Raw genomic sequence first — 19,083 nt, 5'->3', positions numbered from 1 at the left:
CTTTCTTTTTGTTGTTGTTTGGTTGTTCCATGTTGAGTTACTTCCTTCTAGTTTGTGTTTTCTAAACTTCTAGTATTCTTACTCCAAGTTCTGCAAGGGGTCAATCAACACTACCTTGGTGGAGTAGACGTGTTTTACTGTATTTCTTTTGTTTGCTAAGGGTAGCTTCTTGATTGGAGGCTAGTTTAAGGTGGTGTTTCTAATCTCTTGAGATAGAAATTTGGGAACCATGACATTTTTGTATACATTCATGCGTTTGTTCATTCACGCTGTCCTTAAGACTGAACACTGTGTTCCAACTGCTGTTGTAGGAATTAGAGATATATCAGAAAGCATCATGACCAATTTCTCCCCTCATGGAATTTACATTCTATTTAATGTTGTGTATAATAACATTAAAAGTGTTTTCCTAGTTTGCTACTGAAAAACATGTATTCCTCTAAGAACTTTCAGCTTGGTCTCATTTGTCTCGTTTTCTCTTATATTTGAGTAAAAGTGAACAAAATGTTATAGAACAAAGTGCCTAGTTGGGGTCTGAATCATTGAAATGTGAGTCAATAAATAATGGTAAGATCCATATTATAAGAAGTTGAGGTGTATTTTTTTCCAACTGATTCCTATTTTATGGTAACATTCTTATAAATAATGTTCCAGGCAACAGCAGCTTACAGCATGGTTCCACAATTGTGAGGTATAATGATTTGCTTTGGCATAAAAATGGTTGGTACTGTTTGTTCATTTAACAAATATTTTTTGCATACACCCGTCATGTGCCAGACTGTTGCCAATGCTAGAGGATTGTTGTTTTTGAGACATAGACAAGTTGTGCTTGAGACAAATAAAGCCCCTGTCCTTATGGAGCTTATATGTAAAGTGTAAGGTGATAGAGAATGTATAGTGGTTTGTTTGACGGTGGGTGACATGTTGTGTTTGATATGGGCCGATCAGGGCAGGCCTCTCTGTGGAGGTGACATTAAGAGTAGCAGCATCCTTAAAGAGATGTAGTGGCCAGCTCTTGAAGATCCTAGATTCCTGGGTAAGTGAAGTACATTCCAAGTGGAAAAATGGCAAATGAAAGGTATACATTAATTGAAGTGGTGATTGGTTAACCTTTTTGTCAGATTAAAGTAATCCACTGTTAGTAAATAATTTTAGTATCCCCTCAGATTGCGTGTATGTGGTTGCATTCATATTTAGTTTTTCACCCAGGTTGAGCCTGTAATTGTTGGACTATGTAAATGAACTGTGAGACAGTGATTTCCCCAAGTGATATCCCACCAAAAAGGAAAAAAAACCTAAGAAGTAAAAATAAAATTTAAACAATCAAGAAGCAAATCCTTAAGCAACTAAATGCTCCCGGACCCCCGAGCACTCAAACTCATATTAACAGTGCTTGCCTGGTCACTGTATGGTTTCCAGAGTTGGCCAGTTGGTGGCCAAGTGCCTTTCTGTGCTTGTTTTTAGAAGAATGGGACAAGGCTAATCCAACTGAAAATCAGTTGTGTGCATTTTGATACTTTTCTTAATTTCATAGTAAATATTGCCTGATAGTTAAAAAAAATTCTTTGGTAAATTTTTAGCCCTTATATCCTGTATTTGATTACATATTTAGACATTTATGAAATTAGATTTTCATGTTTCGAGGTTAGGTTTCTATTCTCTGTTTCCATAGGTATGGTTTGTAGTTAACACGATGGGATTTCTGCTCTGCTTTTTGTTTTAGCTGTGCCTGGTAGAATTGTAAAAGAAGTCTAAAACTATATACCCCGTCGAAGTTCTTATGATTGAATTTCAGTGTTCCACATAGCATCTTTTATAATTATTTGTTAGTATATGTGTATTGCTCTGTGTTTTTGCTCTGTTTACAGCAGAACTCATGGAAAGAATTTTCTGTGCTCTCTATTCCCAGTATCTCTCCTCCAAATTCTGGTTTCTTCCTCACCACTCCACTGGATCACCAGTCACCATCACTCCCAGATCCAAAGGCCGTCTCTGTTTTCTTCTGCCCATCAGTGGCATTTAGCTCAGTTGATCTCTGCCTTTTCAAATGATTTCTTCACTTGATCTTTGGTTTACATCTCTTTTGGTTATTCTCTCAACTTCCTGTCTTTTTCCTCTCAGATTCTTGTGATATTCCTCTTCATCTTCCTGACCTCTAAACATTGGAGTATCTCAGGGTTCAGATTGTAGGCATCTTTATTACTACTCACTTTTGTGGTGATACTGTCCGATCTTATAACACTCCTTATTATTCAACTTGCAAATATATGTACACACATCTTTAGCCTCAACTTCTCGCGAAGCTCCTGACTCCTCTGTTTAACTTGTTTGGGTGTCTATTGGGCATCTTCAGCTTAATGCCTAAAACTGAACTCTTGATACCTACCCGCCCCTTTGATACCTACCGGCCCCTTCCCCTAGTACCACTTCTTCCTACAGTCACCCCCATCTTTATAAATGTGGCAACTCCTTCTTTTGAGTTGCTCAGCAAAATCTTTGAAATCATTCTTTACTTACTTACCCTTTTCTTTCACATTCCCTATTCAGTTGGTCAGCAAATCCTGTTGGCTTTCTTTTCAGAATATATCCAGAATCTGGCTGCTTGTACTTCTCACTTTGTTCACTGCCACTGTGATGAGATTAGCTGTTACCATCTCTCACCTGGATCATTGCGGTAGCCTGTAAGTGGTTTCCTGCCCTTGGGGATTCCTCACAGTGTATTCTTAAAAGAGCACCAAGAGTAATCCTATAAAAAGTTGGATTGCAGTGTCACCCTGGATTCACGCTGCTCTGGTCACTTTCCATTTCTCTTGAAGGAAAAAAGCTGAAGTCCCTGTGCCCTCCCAGCCCCCCTTAGTGTGCTCTGGAACCTCTCTCATTTTCCCTGCTCTTCTCTCCCTCTCTTCCCCTCGTCCACATTCTGTTCTTCTAACCTCCTGGGCATGCTCCTGCCTCAGGCTCTAGGTACTTGATATGCCTTCCATCTAGAAAGCCTTTCCCTCAACTTGTTCAGGCTTTTGCTGAATTCACCTCAGCAATGCCATCCCCAGGCTCCTTGTAGCCTATACAGTCCTTTTTTGGGAGTTAGAAGAAGGCACCCCTTTCTTCTCTGCACAACTTGGAGGCCAGACTGGGGCCTGGATTTCAGTCTTCACTTTCCCCCTGGGCCGGAAGGTGTTGTGTAATAAACAACCAGTGCATGTATTCCGCTTCCCCTGGCCATTCTGTTTAAAATGACAAAGCGTCCTTTGTTCCCCTCTCCTTACTCCCTATTACTCTTTCCTTTTATTCATAGGACTTATCATCTAACATGCTCTATATTTTATTTATTTGTTTCACCCTCATTAAAGTGAAGCTTCATGGGAACAGTTTTTAAAAGAATTTTTATTTGATGGAAAGCATCAAACAAAGCGGTGAGAATAGTATAATGAACCCCCGTCTACCACTTACTCAGCCACAACAGGTAGTGGTTGGTCTTGCTTCATTTGTACCCCACTCGCTTCTCCTTGCCTCCTCCCCAAGATTATTTTGAAGCACAACCCAGAAATCATAGAATGTATTTCAGCATCTGTCTCTAAAATACAAGAATTCTTTATTTAAAAAAAATAACCACAGTAATATTATCCTGCCTAAAACATTTAAAGAGCGTTCTTAAATATTTTCAGATATACAGTCAGCTTTCAGTTTTACCCAGTCCCCTCACCATTATTTTTTTTAAGGTTTGAATTGGAGTTGAAATAAAGTCAATTGGTTGATACGTAAGTTAAGTATATTTGAGTCTGTGTAAGTCCCCCACCCTCCTTGTTCCTGGTATTTATTTCTTCATGAAACCAGGTCACTTGTCTTGAGAATTCTGTATCCTTGGTGTCTAGAATAATCTAGGCAGCATGTGACACTTAGTATGTACTCAATAAATATTTTTAGAGGAATTAACTTAAATAATTTATAGTCTTTTAGGGTGGAATTAAAATGTTAAATTTTTCGGGAGTGATTACTATCTCACTTTTGTATTAGCTTGATTAGAATAATCTTGGCAATAAGACGTTGTCTAGACAGTTGAGAAGCAGTTAAATGAAGGGCACTTAGGACTGTGGAAAGTTGTTTGAAAAGACCTGCCAGGGTCTACTAATATGGCTGCCATTTATCTAAGATCTTATGGTTTGCACATCAAGCACGGTGTGAGAAGCTGCAAGAGCTAATTCAGTTTTTACGGCAGCCTTTCAGTGAAGGCTGGTAGTTGCTACATTTTCCCGGTGAGGTGCTTGAGCTGCAGGGGGAAGTGAGGGAGAAGTGGGTGCTGGCTGTTAATGTTTGTCTTAACAAACTTTATGGAACTGGAGACGAGTCTTGAAACCCATGTGCGTGTGTAACTTTGATAAAAAGGAGAAACTTAAAAAAGTAGTACCATAAAACTCCTTTCCTCTGCATGACAAAGGTTTTTGTTGAGTTTATCTTCCTAGCTTCTTTTTCTAGGCATTCTCATGTTTTTGAGGAAATCTTTTTCAACAAAACGTTTTTAATGTGAGATGGATTAGCAAACGTGAATAAGAAGAAAGAGAAAAATCTTCTCCGAAGTAAGCATGACATTTGGGTGTATGACTTTTGGTGTGTGTGCGTGTGTCAATGTAGGGCTCGGGAGCAGTGACGCTGCGCCATGTGCACTTCTTTCCTTGTGGCACGTGGTAGCGCCTGGAAGACTAGAGATCTGCAGGGCAGACTGTTGGAACTTCTCTCGACCCTGTGTCTTTCTTTTTCCTCTTTCCATGAAGTACTAATCCGCTTTTCCCAAAGTATGAAGTTGAGTTTGGCACAAGTTGAAATATTTGTGCACATTTAAATATAAGACTTTAGAGTGTGTTAAATTACAGCAGAAAAAAATGGCTAATTTAATAGTATTGCAGTAACAGAAGACAGCATTCTGAAGAAATTCACTTAGATTGACATCAAATTATACCAAAAGAAGGTAAACAAGGGAGAATTCTTCCATCAAATAGGTAACACTGATATAACTATGATAGAAAAAATCCATATAAATTATTGAGAGACAAACACATTAAGACCTGAGTAGGAGAGTAGGCAAAGCTAAAGAAATCAAAAAGGCAAGTATACACATCTGAGGAATTCACGCTTTTTTAGTAACCATGTTTCTTTTAAAAATCTGAAACTCAGTGCCAGCGACTTAATGTGAAACTCTTTGCACTGTCACTCATTTATGATCTTTACTGAAAGCCATATGATGAGATATATAGACTAGTAAAATATGTATATATTTGCCTTCTTTAACTCAGTAGATCTGTGTTTTAAAGTTTATGGTAAAGAAGGAATTGAAAAAAAGAGATTATGTGTGTATAGTAGCATTATTTGTACTTTTCACATCAGGAACATGCTAATATCTAAAATGATAAATTGACCCTGAAATGGTTAATTGTATGTAATGCACAACTTGATGGTGTACGTCCTGCCACAGCCTCTTTTTGGAATGAATGTATGAATCATCCATGAAGGAAAGAACTCTCTGAAGGGCGGCCAGGCCACGTAGAGGCTGGGTGGTCTGCATTGTTGAGGGAGAACGCTGGGGGGCTCTGTCAAGAGGATCTTTCTTCTACTTCAAAACAAAGCCCTATAAAATAGCTATCTAGCCTCTCTTGTGACACTGCAAAGATATTGTGCCCTTTAGTTTTTTCTCACCTCTGACATTAAATGCTTCTCTGATAGAGAAATGACTGTCCTAGAAGGAGTCACTTGCGTTGGCCTCTGTACTGCCTGCGTGAGTTCAAGCAGGTGAGATGTGGAGAGCCTGCTACTGTGCTTGTGCTTGTTCTTCTCCGTTTTCTATAGTGATTTAAACTAAGCCCAGTTGTTGAGAAATTCAATAAATTTAGCTGCAAATGGTTTGGTTTTATTCTGTTTTTATCTCGTTTACCTCTTCTTCCCAAAAAGGTAGATTGGAATTAAATAGTCTGGAATAAAGTCGTATGAGTGTCAGGAAGGCCTCACATAGACTTGACTGGCATCGGTGCTCAGCGGGTTTAATTAGGGCCATTTGTGGGTGGGGATGGGAGGAGTTTTGTTATGTGATCTAAATTCAGGCTCAAAGGGATTTCTGAGGATAATTAGAGATTTTATGCCAAAATTTCCAGATGAGAATGACACCTAATTTTGGACTGTGGCAAGGAGGAAAAAGCATACTGTTTTTTCTGCATGGTATGTCTGTACACATGTCTTCTACAGAATTCAGGCCATTCCATTTCTTTGGTAACCCAGAGTTCGCATTGTAGTGGATGTATTGAATAGGTAGGAATGGCCACTTTTAAAAAGTCCAGGATCAAATACTGATTCTTATTTGATTGTGGTAGTGGGAGGGGGAGATGTGGGAGGTGCCTGAATCGGCAGTGTTCTGAAAAAATATAGATTTCTCCTTAACTTATGTTCATTTTCTTAGCAGAAGCAGTTGTTTTAAACTGTTTAAAACACAGATACCTAACTGGGAGGGTTTTGCCTGAGATTATTCACTTTGTACTGTGAATTACTTTAATCAGATGAATGCATTAGAAGAAAGAAATCTCAGGTACTTTTTTTAATGGTTGATTTGTTCCAGGGGGAGTTGAGGAAAAGAATTCAGGGACCAGGAAGACCTAATGTTTGATGGAGTTCATGAGGGGGGAGACTGTGAAACAAAACAGTGCACAGTGAATATAGGGCTGAGTGCCAGACACTGTGCTAAGCCCTTTGCACATGTTCACTGAATTGCCACAGCGACTTTGACCGCTAGTAGTATTTCCATTTTATGGAAGAATTTGAAGCCCTGAGAGGTTAAGTAGGTGCCTTAGTTTCTGAGAGCCCTGGAATTGCTGGAGACGCTATAGAGCTTGATTTAATGTAAAGATGAACTTTTTGAGATGAAGGAAATATGTTGCCAGGAGGACCAGGAGTGCCAAAAGACTGCCTTCTTGGAAATTTCATCTCTCTGAGAAGCATCTCAAATGCAGTCTTAGGGATTCTAATTGTAGATTGTTCATTTATGAAGTTTTTGCATGATGATGGGACCTCAAGGCGTGACTTACCTTCCGTATTATTTTCCAGCACACACAGACACGCCCAGATCTGTTGATGTTTTTTCCCTCCTCCCCTTCCCTCTTTTGCCCCATTCTCTCTCCCTTCTCATTCATTCCCTCATCTCCCTCTTTGTAAAGGTGACTCTCCCTACCTCTCCTCCTCCTCCTTCCACTCCCCATTTCTGTCACTTATATAGAAAAATCATCTTTTGTCCCTCTAACTCCCTTCAGCAGATTGTCCCCCTTTTCTATCTTTCACCATTAAATTTCTTACAAATAAAAAAGAGAAACTGCAGTTATCATTCTTACTCTTCAACCTTTTGTCATGTGACCCTCTGCTTCTGTGTGTCAAATTAGTGAATTTTTCTCCTTTGCTTTTTTTCTCTGTGGCAGTTCACTTTTCTGATCCCTGCTTCCTTGAAATTGTCCTGACCCTTCAAGTTACCTTGATGCTTCTTTTGCCTGCTCTTTTTCTTCATGTCATCAGTGTATCCAGAAAGTGAAGTCATTACCTTACTTCCACATTTGTTCTTTCCAACCTCTCTTTTGGTTAATGGAAACATTTTTCTCTCGCTTAGGTTTAAATTTTCCCAGCCCTTTCTTTCCCCTAATCCTTTCATTCAGCAAATATAGACCTGCAATATACCAGATAGTTGTTCTAGGTTCTGGAGGAACTAATAAGAGACAAAGTCCCTGACTTGCAGAGCTTACATTTTAGTGGAGAAGGTAGTTAATAAATGGTTAGATATTTAATTGGGTAGTGAAACATGTTTTAAAAGATAGAGCACCCTAAGGGTCAGTAGACAGTGATGGGAGTATGTGCTGTTTTGGATAAGATGGTTAGGTTTCTCTGAAAAGGTGATTAAGATATTTGAGTGAACCTGAATTAAGTAAGAGAGTGAGGGATATCAACTACAAAGATCCTGAGGTGGCCTTCTGCTTTCCTGTGTTCAGGAAAGGCCGACGTCACTGGTGCAGAGTGCATCGTAGAGTGATAAGAGGTAAGTCAGACAAGTTGGCTGGGGAAAAATCTCAGGACCCTGTGGGCCCTGGCTAGGATTTTTGACACAAGTCTAAGTGTGTTGGCGAGAATTTGGAGGGTCTCGAATAGAAGGATGGTAACGTGATGTGACTTACTGTATTAGAAGGATCACAGTGATGACTGTGGAGAATAAACAGTGTGTGTATAAGAGTGTGTATGTGGGGGTGGCAGTAAAGGAACCTGGGACACAGAAGACGATAGAAGACTACACTGTAGTCTTGATAAGTGACTTGGAGTGGAATGGTAGCTGTGGAGGTGGTAGATGGTTGGATGAGTGACACGTTTTGTAGATAGAGCTAGCAGGATATGCTGATTGCTTGGATGTGGGATACGAGAGAGAGGAGCTAAGGAGCGTTGGAGTTTCAGGCTTGAACAACTGGGTAAATCGAGGCTCTGTTACGGGGAGTAGTCTAGGAGGGGCAGTTTTGTTGAGGGGAGGAGGACTGGCTGGAATCAGTGTTGATTTTCACTATCTTAAGCTTGAGTTACTTGTTAGACAACCTAGTGGAGATGTCACATTACACTATGTCAGAGGTCACTTGTGAGCTTGGGGCTGAATGACTTTGGGAGTCATCCGAGTATAGATGGGACTGGGTGAGATCACTTAGTGAGTGTAAAGAAGAGAGATGGGAGGACTGAACCCTAAGTTGTCTAGTGTGTAGACATCTACAAGAAGAGGAGGCTCTATGACAGGATATTGAGACACGCACGGCTAGTGAGATAGGAGGCTGTGATGTCCAGAAGCTAACTAAGTGAGGAGAAGGGCATTCAAGAAGGGGAGAAGGGCCAGCTCTGTCTGATGCTGTGAGGAAACACAGTAAGAGAAAACCTAAAAATTGACCTTTGGGTTTGGCTTGCTAAATTCTGTTGATTCTGCTTTGCAGTGTAGCCCTAAAATTTATAACATACCTTTTCACTCCCTACCAGCAAATGCTGTTAACCAGGCCTTAATTGCTTTTCTCCTGGCCTATTTTCCTCTCTTGAATTGTTCCTTTCTCTCTTTATTACAGTTCAAAATATATGCTCATTGTAGAAAATGTGGAAAACAGAGACAGTATAACAAATTCCTCATCTGCCTTACCGCTAGAGATAATCACTGATAACACTTCGGTGCTTTTTCCCCCTATCCATTTCTGTGCATATATTGTAATGCATATATTGTATATATGCTTTTATATAAAATTGAAGTATCTTAAATTTTGCTTTTTTAAATGACCATGGAGGAGTTATTAATCTAATGTTAAAGACTCCTTGAGAGTGTGTGGATGTGTGGCAACTTAAGTATTCCATCGTGGTGGAATAGACTTCTAACCGAGCTCCCCACCTGTTTCTCCACTAGTTATATCTTAAATGAGTCCTGATGAATTTTCCTAAAGCACATTCTTCTCTAAGCTTTTAGTGCGTAGCATAGTGATTAAAAGCATGGGCTCTATATTTGAGAGTAATACATGCATATAGCAGGAAATGTGGAAAACAGGAAAAAAGTATATTCTTATCTTTTATAGAATAACTGTTGATATAATTTTAATCTATTTCCTGCTAATCTTTTTTTCTGTTTGTCTAAATGTACATAGACACGCGTTTGATTTGCTTGTTACTAACAAGGATCACGTTATGTTTTTCTAGCCAGCATTATGTTTTCATAATCCATTCTCTCTTCTTTTCTTTATAATTTATTGGTCAAAGTATATTTGCAGTTTCGTAATTCTGTCGTCAAATTGCTCTTCAAAAATATTGTATCATTTGAAAGTATATTTATGAAGAATTTTGTTCTCTTTAAATTTTAGGATAGACCACTATCTTGTTGAGCTCTTTTAAATGAAGTTCTACTTGGATACAGAGATGAGGACTAGATAACTTCTTGAGGTTCCTTCTAACCCCTAGGATGAAGATAATAACTAACATTTGTATAGTGCTCTAAAGTTTACAAAGTGAGTTCTCATACATCATCTCACTTGATCCTCACAACAGCTCTGTGAGGTAGGTAGGACAGGTATTGTTACTCTCATTTTAGAGATAAACTGATAGAGAGGTTAAGCGACTTGGTTAAGTTTTATTTAAGTGTTTTAGGAGGGATTTGAGTCCAGGCCTTCTGATCTAAATAGTCGTGTGCATTTTACAAGATTTCATACAATTGTACATTTAGAATTGATGTATGTCAGCTAGTTAAGTGACATTTGTTATATACGGAAATAAACCCAATGACAATATAAATACAGTGTTTATATTTTCTTCGGTGTCCCCCAGTCCTTTTCCATATTCGTCCTCCCCCCATTAAATGATGACTCTGTCTCTCTTTGGACTAGGTAAAGGTAATTTAATTATGTAGCTATATTAAACACCATTTTCCCTGGCATTTGAGGGTGGGGGAAGTTACATTATGTTTTTCATTTCTCTCTCTTTGTGTGTGTGTGTGTGTGTGTTTGCTACCACTCAAAGCTATGTCTACATTACTTACTCTCACACATGTAGCACAAAGTCTTTAGTAGAATTCTAGTTAGAACTAGAGTCTTTTGGTTCTAGCATGAACCTAGAATCACAAGCTTTTTAGGGTATTAAATTCTTTTGTACTACGTTAACCAAAGTTGGATAGTTGAGTACTCCAGCTATAGTTGCTTATTATGTGCACAAAGGTGCAGTGAATGATAAGTGAGAGTGATAGTGGGGGTCAAATCAAGAAAGATTATAGCTAATCTTCTCTTTGACTAGCTACCTCATAAGGTAGAAGTTTGTAAAACTGAATTGGGAGGTTGGTGGTGACAATATCATGTATTAGGAATAGACGTAGATTTTCAGGACTACATACTATTGCATTTAACTGTCTCACAATGTTTTCTGTACTACCTTTAAATACTTAACATCCCCAATATTTTTTAAAGTAATTTTTTTTGTCGTTCTTGTTTTTTTTCTAGTGGTTGGTCTTGACGATATTATGGATGAAGGAGTTGTTAAAGAAAGTGGCAATGATACCATTGATGAAGAAGAACTGATTTTACCTAACAGGAACTTGAGGGACAAAGTGGAAGAAAATTCAGTGAGATCACCAAGAAAATCACCTCGTTTAATGGCACAAGGTAATCCTTCCAAAGAAGTCCAGCTAGAAAATCAAAGATGTAAGGACAGATAGGATAGGTTGTAAAGTTTCTGAGCAGAGGTCATATTTTCTTGGTGTTTGCTAATTTTGATAATGATCAATTTTGAGATTGTATCAATTTGTTGGTATAATTTTTTAAACATTTTTATTGAAATTGTACATTCACGTAATTAAAAGAATTGATTAGTTCTGTACGTTTCCAGTGCTCACCACCCCACTATGTATTTCCCTTTTGCCAGAGGAAACCACTATTAACTCTTTGAGCTGATTTATTTAATGTTAGGTATTTCCTTCCGTATCTCTAAGTATAATGTATGTGTATTGCTGCTTTTTGATTATTCTGATATAGGCATTTATTGACTTGCCACTCCAGATGGCAAAGATGTAGCATTCTTTTCTCCTCTCATCCCCATCACACAAAGTACATTTTCTCATCCCTCTCATACATTTTGTTAGATCAGTAGTAATTATTTATGTTATAGTGACTCTATATGCTCTTAGAGATGATCCATTTAATAAACTACGGTTACTTTTCCTATCCAGCTTTTTGTCTTCTGATTTAATAATTGGTTTTCTTGATCATTTGCTTATAGTTCTGTGTTGGTACACAGTTTCCTGTGTACATGTCAGTAATTATACCCCAGCTATTCTGCCAGTTGTCTAAATCTTTTCTTAAGACTTTTGTGCATATCAGATGTTCTGTCATTTTCATTTTACTGAAGCAGTATCTTTTGGAGCGTTCTGGTCTACTCCTGTGTGGACTGGTGTGTGAAGCCCGATGCATAGCTGTTATCCAGGATCTCCCTGTCCCATTCTTCTGAGGATTCTCTTCTGTGTTGCATTTCCTATTTTCTCTTTTTGGTTTAAGTCCTTCATTTTGGTGACACACTTCTTCCAGTAGTTTTGTGAGAAAAGGAACATGGAGATAAATGTTTTTAAACCTCGTATGTTTGCATGTGTATTTAATCTCTTTTTGTGTTGGAATCATGGTCTGATTGAGCATAGTATTCCAGGTTGGAAATCATTTTCCTTCAGAAATTTGAAAGTGTTGCTCCGTTTTCTTCTAATTTGGTATTGTTGAGAAATTTATTCTGATTTACTTTTTTTTGCTATGTTACCCACTTTCTTCTGGAAGTTTGTGGAATCTTCCTCTTCAGCTCTAGCGTTATGATATTTCTCATAATGCTTCATGGTGTTAGGTGTATTTTATATATTGAGCTGGGTATTCAGGAGGTTCTTTTAGTTTAAAAGCTTTTATTATTCACTTCCAGGGAAATTTCTTGAATTATTTCATTGACAATTCCCTTCTTTATTTTCTTAGCTCTTTGCTTTCTAAAACTCCTGTTATTCAAGTATTAGATAGCAGGGACTGGCCCTTCCATTTTTTTTATCTTGCCTGCTGTCCACCTCTTTGTTTTTTTCCTCTACTTGCTAAAATTTTCTCACATTTGTTCTCTAATTTTTCCATCAAGTTTTGCATTCGTAATTTCTAAATGTTCTTTTTTTGTTTGGGGAATAGTCCTTTTTGTAGCATTCTGGTCTTGTTTCATGGATGCAATATCTTGAATGTTGGCTTATGTTTAAGAGTAGAGAACTAAAACTGTATGGGACCTTTTAAGTGTTTGGGCTGGGTTTTGTCAACTGTGAGCCTCCCTGTATACTGATCTAGCTATGTTGTTTTTTGAAGGAATCCCTGGTGTCAGAATTTGTTGTTCCCTTTAGCTTGTTAGATTGCTAGCATGTTATGGGAGCCCTTGTAGAGAGCTGACTGGGGCGTCTCAGCTTTCAGTATATACAAATTCGCTCTATCTGACAAATTTTGTATACTTTAGTGCCACTCTTACCTGTGCCTGGTTTTCTTTAGTCTAGGGACCCTGTTTTACCCTCTCCAGAGAAGAAACTTCTAGTCTTGGATTAGGAGCAGGGAAGGGCAGTTACCCAAGAGATGGAGTAGGGAGAGGGAGCTAGCAGTCCAACTGCTGCTTAAACAGCTTTCAGCTCATCCTTATTTTAACTACCTACTCTTGTCCCTACTTTAGAATCATCTGGGGTCACCAGTTCCTAAGCCTTTTGAGGTATTAATGGTGGTGATTCTTGACAACACTGGCAGCTTAGTGTTTCTCTCTTTTCGGATCTCCAACGTTAGTTACTTCTTGATTATCTCTTGTTTAGCTTCCAAAATTGTCACTGTTTCTTCCTTCTGCTGTTCTTTCTTTTTTTTTAGATTGATGCCTTTTCTATAGCTTTAGTGGAGTTTTGAGAAGTGGATTAACTTAGATGCATATGTTTACTTTATCATCTTTTCATCTTTTCCTCAATTTATATTTGTTAATCAATTTTTTAAATTCAGCTATTTGGTATACGCTTGTGACCTAATGAAAAGAATAGAATGAACCTTATAGACAAGTAATGGTAGTGCGTGGCCTATACAGCCAGGCTTCAAACTAAGGCAGTTTATATTTAAAGGAGAAAATGTGACTTTATCCTTTGCTCAATAAATCAGTTACTTTTGGAAAACAAATTTTTTTTTCTTTTTAAGATTTTATTTTTTCCGTTTTCTCCCCAAAGCCCCCCGGTACATAGTTGTACATTCTTCGTTGTGGGTCCTTCTAGCCTCAGCGTGGTTTGATTAGCAGTGCCGTGTCCGCGCCCAGGATTCGAACCAACGAAACACTGGGCCGCCTGCAGCAGAGTGCGAGAACTTAACCACTCGGCCATGGGGCCAGTCCCTGGAAAACAATTTTTTATCTGAATACCTTCATAGTTGAATATGCTATTCCTCTGTCATTTTTAGCAGTCACTTAGGTAATGGGTGTTAAAAGTTCATTTATTTTATTTCAGGACAGATAAATAAAGTGGAGCTTTAAATTATTACAAACTGTCTTCAGAGTTTTAAAAACATCTAAATATTGATAATAAACCATTAAAATCTTAGTTATTTAAAAATGTTATATATCTGAGCATGTAATAATTTATAATCCACTAAGTGATTTTTCAAAGTTGTTGAGTACTTACCTAATGACCGAATATCGTGCCGTATCCTGGGGTAATTAGGGTCTCAAAGATTAGGATGACCACGTAATTTATTGTTCAAACTGGGATGCTTATGAGGACATATGATACCTCCTTTAAGAGTCTCACCATTTAGTGCTAATATGACAAATTAGGAAAATGTTCTAAATATTGGCACATAATAGAGTTTTGCATTGGAAAGAAGGAGACTTTTTTCTTTAGTTGGTGTGTTCCATTTTCATACAGAGTTGATTCAGAGTTATTGGATATGCATGGGTTTGGAAATAGCTTCTTATTTTGTATTTCGAGTTGTGGGTGGTTTTTCTGCTTAGTGAATTATTTAGCTCTCTTTCTTTCCAGTTTCTTTTCACTCTGTTTCTCCTTCCCCTGGAGGATGTATCTTGATAGAGAAAGGACGAAAAACTCATTTAATAGATTGCTTGTTAGGAGTATTGTTAAAGGTGGGAAGCTTTATTCAATTTTCATACTTTACTCATTTTTCCCATATGATGCATTTTCATGGTTCAAATCTTTTTAATTGTTTCTTTTTTTGTTGATCTGTGTCTAGTACTCTAGTGTGTATTTCATTTCTTCTCTTAGGAATAGCTTGAATGCTAAAATGGTGATGGAAGAGAAGCACAATCACACCGGAATTAGAGTTCTTTTGAGGCCGTGCTTTGAAATTCACACAGATCCTGTTTGTGATAGGTGGTTTAGTTCAGATTTTACTGGCACCTGAATTTGTTTGGCTTTATATATTTTAAAATATTTAATGTTTAACACTGTATGACAATCTTACTTTAAGGTAGGCATTAATGTAAAGGAAGCTCATTTTGCTTATTTTACTAACAGCTTACTTATTACAGAACAGAGACTTGATGAAAACATTTCTTTCTCGTGGTAAGGTATAATATTAGTCTGAGGTTTATAGAAGTTTTTTCCCCCAACCAGAATTTATAGAACTTTGATAAATAAAAAATTTAACATATGTATGTGTACGATCACCATCATGAGTATCTGGTCAGTCCATTTTCATTGAAATGATCAAATAAATTTTATAGCTCAGAATAAAGTGATATATTATAAATTGTATTGAAATAAAGACACATTGCAAAATAGCTAAGTTATTTTTTTATTTATTTTTTCCCTTGTGATAGAACAAGTAAGAAGTTTGCGACAAAGCACTATTGCCAAGCGTTCAAATGCAGCACCTTTAAATAGCACAAAAAAAGCATCTGGGAAGACTGTGTCTGCCCCTAAAGCAGGGGTGAAACAACCAGAAAGGTGTCAGATTAAAGAAGAAGTTTGTACATCACCGAAACCTGAATACCATAAAGAGAGCAGAAGGAGCAGCCGACATATTGGACAAAGTGAAGTGGTACCAGAAGTGTCAGTGTCTTCAGGTCATTCTTCAGTGTCATCTTGTCTTGAAATGAAGGATGAAGCTGGATTAGAGTCTAAGCAGAAATGTAATAATCAGGGAGAAGCAAATGTGCCATCTCATGAATTAAATTGTCCACTCCTTTCAGAAACTTGTGTCAGTATTGAAGGAAAGAAAAATGAAGCTCTGATGGAATGTAAAATCAATACTGTTAGTACCCCATTGTTTAAGTTTTCAGATAAAGAAGAACATGAACAGAATGATTCTGTTTCAGATAAAATGGATGAGACTATCGTTGAAGAAATGAGGGCAAAGGGAAAAGTTGAACAAGAGTCAAAGGAGACGGTAAAATTATCCCACGCAGATGACCAAATTATTGAGAAACCTGCATCTTGTGCTGCTGTTTCTGGTGTTGCTGCTTGTACAAGTCCAGATAAGACAGAAAAGAACCCTGTAGATTTATCTAGTTCTTTAGATGAAGTAAATGAATGTAATTTGGAATTGAAGAATAACATGGAAGTTGCTGATAAAGCTAAAAACTCCCTTCATAGACATGAAATAGAATCATTGGGTTATTGTAAAGACACAGAGTCTAATGATAAGCAGTTGGAGAACACTGAATTTAATAAATCAAACTTAGAGATGGTTAACACTAGTGCTTTTCAACCAGACAGTAATATTTTAGAAAGTGCTATTTGTGATGCACCTGACCACAATTCAACACAGTTGAATATTGTTGAAAGTGTTAAAATGGAGTCTCATGAAACAGCAAACCTTCAGGATGATAGAAGCAGCCAGTCAAGTAGTGTTTCTTGCTTAGAGTCCAAAAACGTGAAATCCAAACATACAAAACCCGTAGTTCATTCTAAGCAAAACGTGGCCACAGATACTCTGAAAAAAAGCGTGGTAGCAAAGCACGAATTAATGCATAACAAAACTAAAGTTAACGTGAAAAGTGTGAAACGAAATGCTGATGAACCAGAATCTCAGCAAAATTTTCATAGGCCAGTCAAAGTGAGAAAAAAACAAGTTGATAAGGATGCAAAGATTCAGAGTTGCAATTCTGGGGTTAAATCTGTGAAAAATCAAGCTCATTCTATATTGAAAAAAACATCACAGGATCAAAATTCAGTACAGATGCCCAAACCCTTCACTCCCTCTTTGAGTGAGAAGCCTCACGGCCACCCCGGTTGCTCTAAGGAGCCTCCTCATCCCACACCAACTGGACATTTGTTACCGTCCAGCCAGAAGCAGTGCCAGAAGCCCCTGCAGCAGCCGGCCCCAGCAGGGAAGACCAGTAGCCACGGGAAGGAAGAGCTAGAACATGCTGGTGGTGTAGAGCATTTGAAGGAAGAGGATAAATTGAAACTAAAAAAATCTGAGAAGAACCTGCAACCCCGCCAAAGAAGAAGCAGCAGAAGTATTTCTTTGGATGAGCCACCGTTGTTCATTCCAGACAACATAGCGACCGTGAAGAGAGAAGGCTCCGAGCAGGGCTCTGCTTTGGAAAGCAGATACATGTGGACTCCCAGCAAGCAGTGTGGGTTTTGCAAAAAACCACATGGCAACAGGTGTGTGTGTGTGCATGTGTGATGTGTATAGTGAAGAGAAATTGCTTTTCTAGGGTGGGGTTAGTGTGAGAACTTGTTGTAGAGAGAAGTTATTTCATATACAAGGACGTTTACAGAAGCAAAACCCCTCATCAATCCTGGATAAATGATAGAAAGATGGAGCCACTGAATTTACAAATATATCATCCTAGAACATTTTAAAAGCATAGCCTGACTAACGTCTGGTATATATGGAAGTGTTTTGTCATTGTAACCTGTTAGTGTAATTTAGTCATTGCATCTGAAAAAGAAACTTTCTGCTAATCAGAAAATTGTTACACTGCTTTGGGTCTGTAAGTTATATATTATTTTATTTGGCTTGAGAAGAACTAGTAATAAAATATGAAGGTTGTAATGGAAGTTCTATTTTTCTTTTGAAGATTTTTTTTTTTTTTGTAAAATGAAGCATACTATGACTTAACACTACCACTTCATCAAACTTGACCTTGGAATGAAATTTGATAACTAAAACTGTTAATTACTCAGGTGAATTTTGTATGTAACATGGAATGGAGTGAAAGTTCTTTCTTTTTTGAATGTTTTAGTGATTTGAAGGATTTCTTGTGAATTCTAATCTTTTAAGAAGTGGTTTTAGCACTCCTCTTCGGCATTCCTTTCCTAAAGATTCAGTGTTTTATATTTTATGACACTGCTGCCCCTCTGCCCCCCATGTAATTTTTGTTTGCCTGCTTTTTAAGAAAAGGAAAACGAGATGAAGTGGAGTTTGCAGCTACGAGATTATCCTGTTCAAGTGTTCAGATGGCTGTTGAACTTCCATCACCATTATTAGGATAAAGAACATTGTAACTTGCCCATTGTAATCTTCTTACTCATCAAAGTAAATGTTAGAATGACTTTTCCCAGCACTATCAGATTACATAGAAATGAAATTCTTTAGGGAGGGACAATTGAGTGAAGTATGTTGTAATAGATTATTTTGGTGTGGGGGGGTGGTGGTGGTTGGGGAGAGGGTTGGGAGGTCTTGGGGCTATTCTGTAAAAAATAAGTTTTATGTCAAAGGATTTCTTCATTTGTGATTCAGCCTGTGGCCTATTTTTAGTGTCAGTAGTTACTTTATAACACCATATTCCATTTTTACAGATTGTGACTTGTTTGAATATAGTGCTAATTCGCCCTCACTTACGTGTTCTTTATGCTTTTTTATTTAAAACACCTTCTTCAGATATTCTAAAGTGAGCCTGATAAATTTTCAGACCTAAGAGAATTAGGGCTGGATGGTGCTAGTTTAAGTGCTCTTTTAAACCAGCCCTTTTCTCCCTGCCAGAATCTTCTAAAAATCATCACATTGGCATGTGGCCTTAGAGTGAGTGAGCTTCCGAGATGACACTTGGCCTGGAGTTGGAAGCCATGTTAAATATGTCATAATTTAGCTTTTTTATAGATAAACTTCTGTTCTGACGGCTAGGTCCTCAGGAGTTTGCCCAGGCTTTTTATGATGACAGTCACTTTACCAACATCCACAATTATTTTCCTAAAATGAACATTGTATTAAGTCCTGCAGTTTTTTACCTAATACTGCCTTTTGGATCTACTCTATAAAACCTAAAGTTTCCTTGCCCCAGTCTGGAAGATGACTTAGAATATTAGATGTGTAGGGTTTTTAAGTTCACCCTGTGTATTGACATGAATAATATAACATTGCAAACAATCTGTTTTGGAAGCAGCCTTTCACATCACATAACATTTCACATTACTTTATTTTGTGAATAAAGAAGCCTGAGTAGCTGATTGTGTTTTCTTTACATATTAACTAGTCTTCACTACTGCTTTTATGCATTGTGCTTGTATACCCTGAGGTTGCTCAAAAAATGCACCTGTCATGCAGCATGATTTTCCTATTTTAATCCATGTGTAAGAGTATGAATTTA

At 37.8% G+C, this 19,083-nt stretch overlaps 1 protein-coding gene across 6 annotated transcripts in view; it reads left to right on the top strand.

Moving 5' to 3' along the window:
• PHF3 (PHD finger protein 3) overlaps positions 1–19,083 on the top strand; it is a 79,245-nt gene that overhangs the window by 32,888 nt on the left and 27,274 nt on the right. For 4 of the 6 annotated variants that reach the window (XM_046639288.1, XM_046639291.1, XM_046639287.1 and 1 more), the window contains 2 exons: positions 11,010–11,171; positions 15,361–17,155. In XM_046639288.1, the coding sequence (XP_046495244.1) occupies positions 11,010–11,171; positions 15,361–17,155 (1,957 nt within the window). Of the gene's footprint in view, positions 1–4,555; positions 4,575–10,053; positions 10,078–11,009; positions 11,172–15,360; positions 17,156–19,083 lie in introns of those variants that run through there. The other 2 variants (XM_046639289.1, XM_046639292.1) reach the window with 2 other exon arrangements.

Source organism: Equus quagga, chromosome 15, assembly GCF_021613505.1.
Source record: "Equus quagga isolate Etosha38 chromosome 15, UCLA_HA_Equagga_1.0, whole genome shotgun sequence".
Taxonomy (NCBI): Eukaryota; Metazoa; Chordata; class Mammalia; order Perissodactyla; family Equidae; genus Equus; species Equus quagga.
This window is presented reverse-complemented; position numbering and strand designations above follow the sequence as displayed.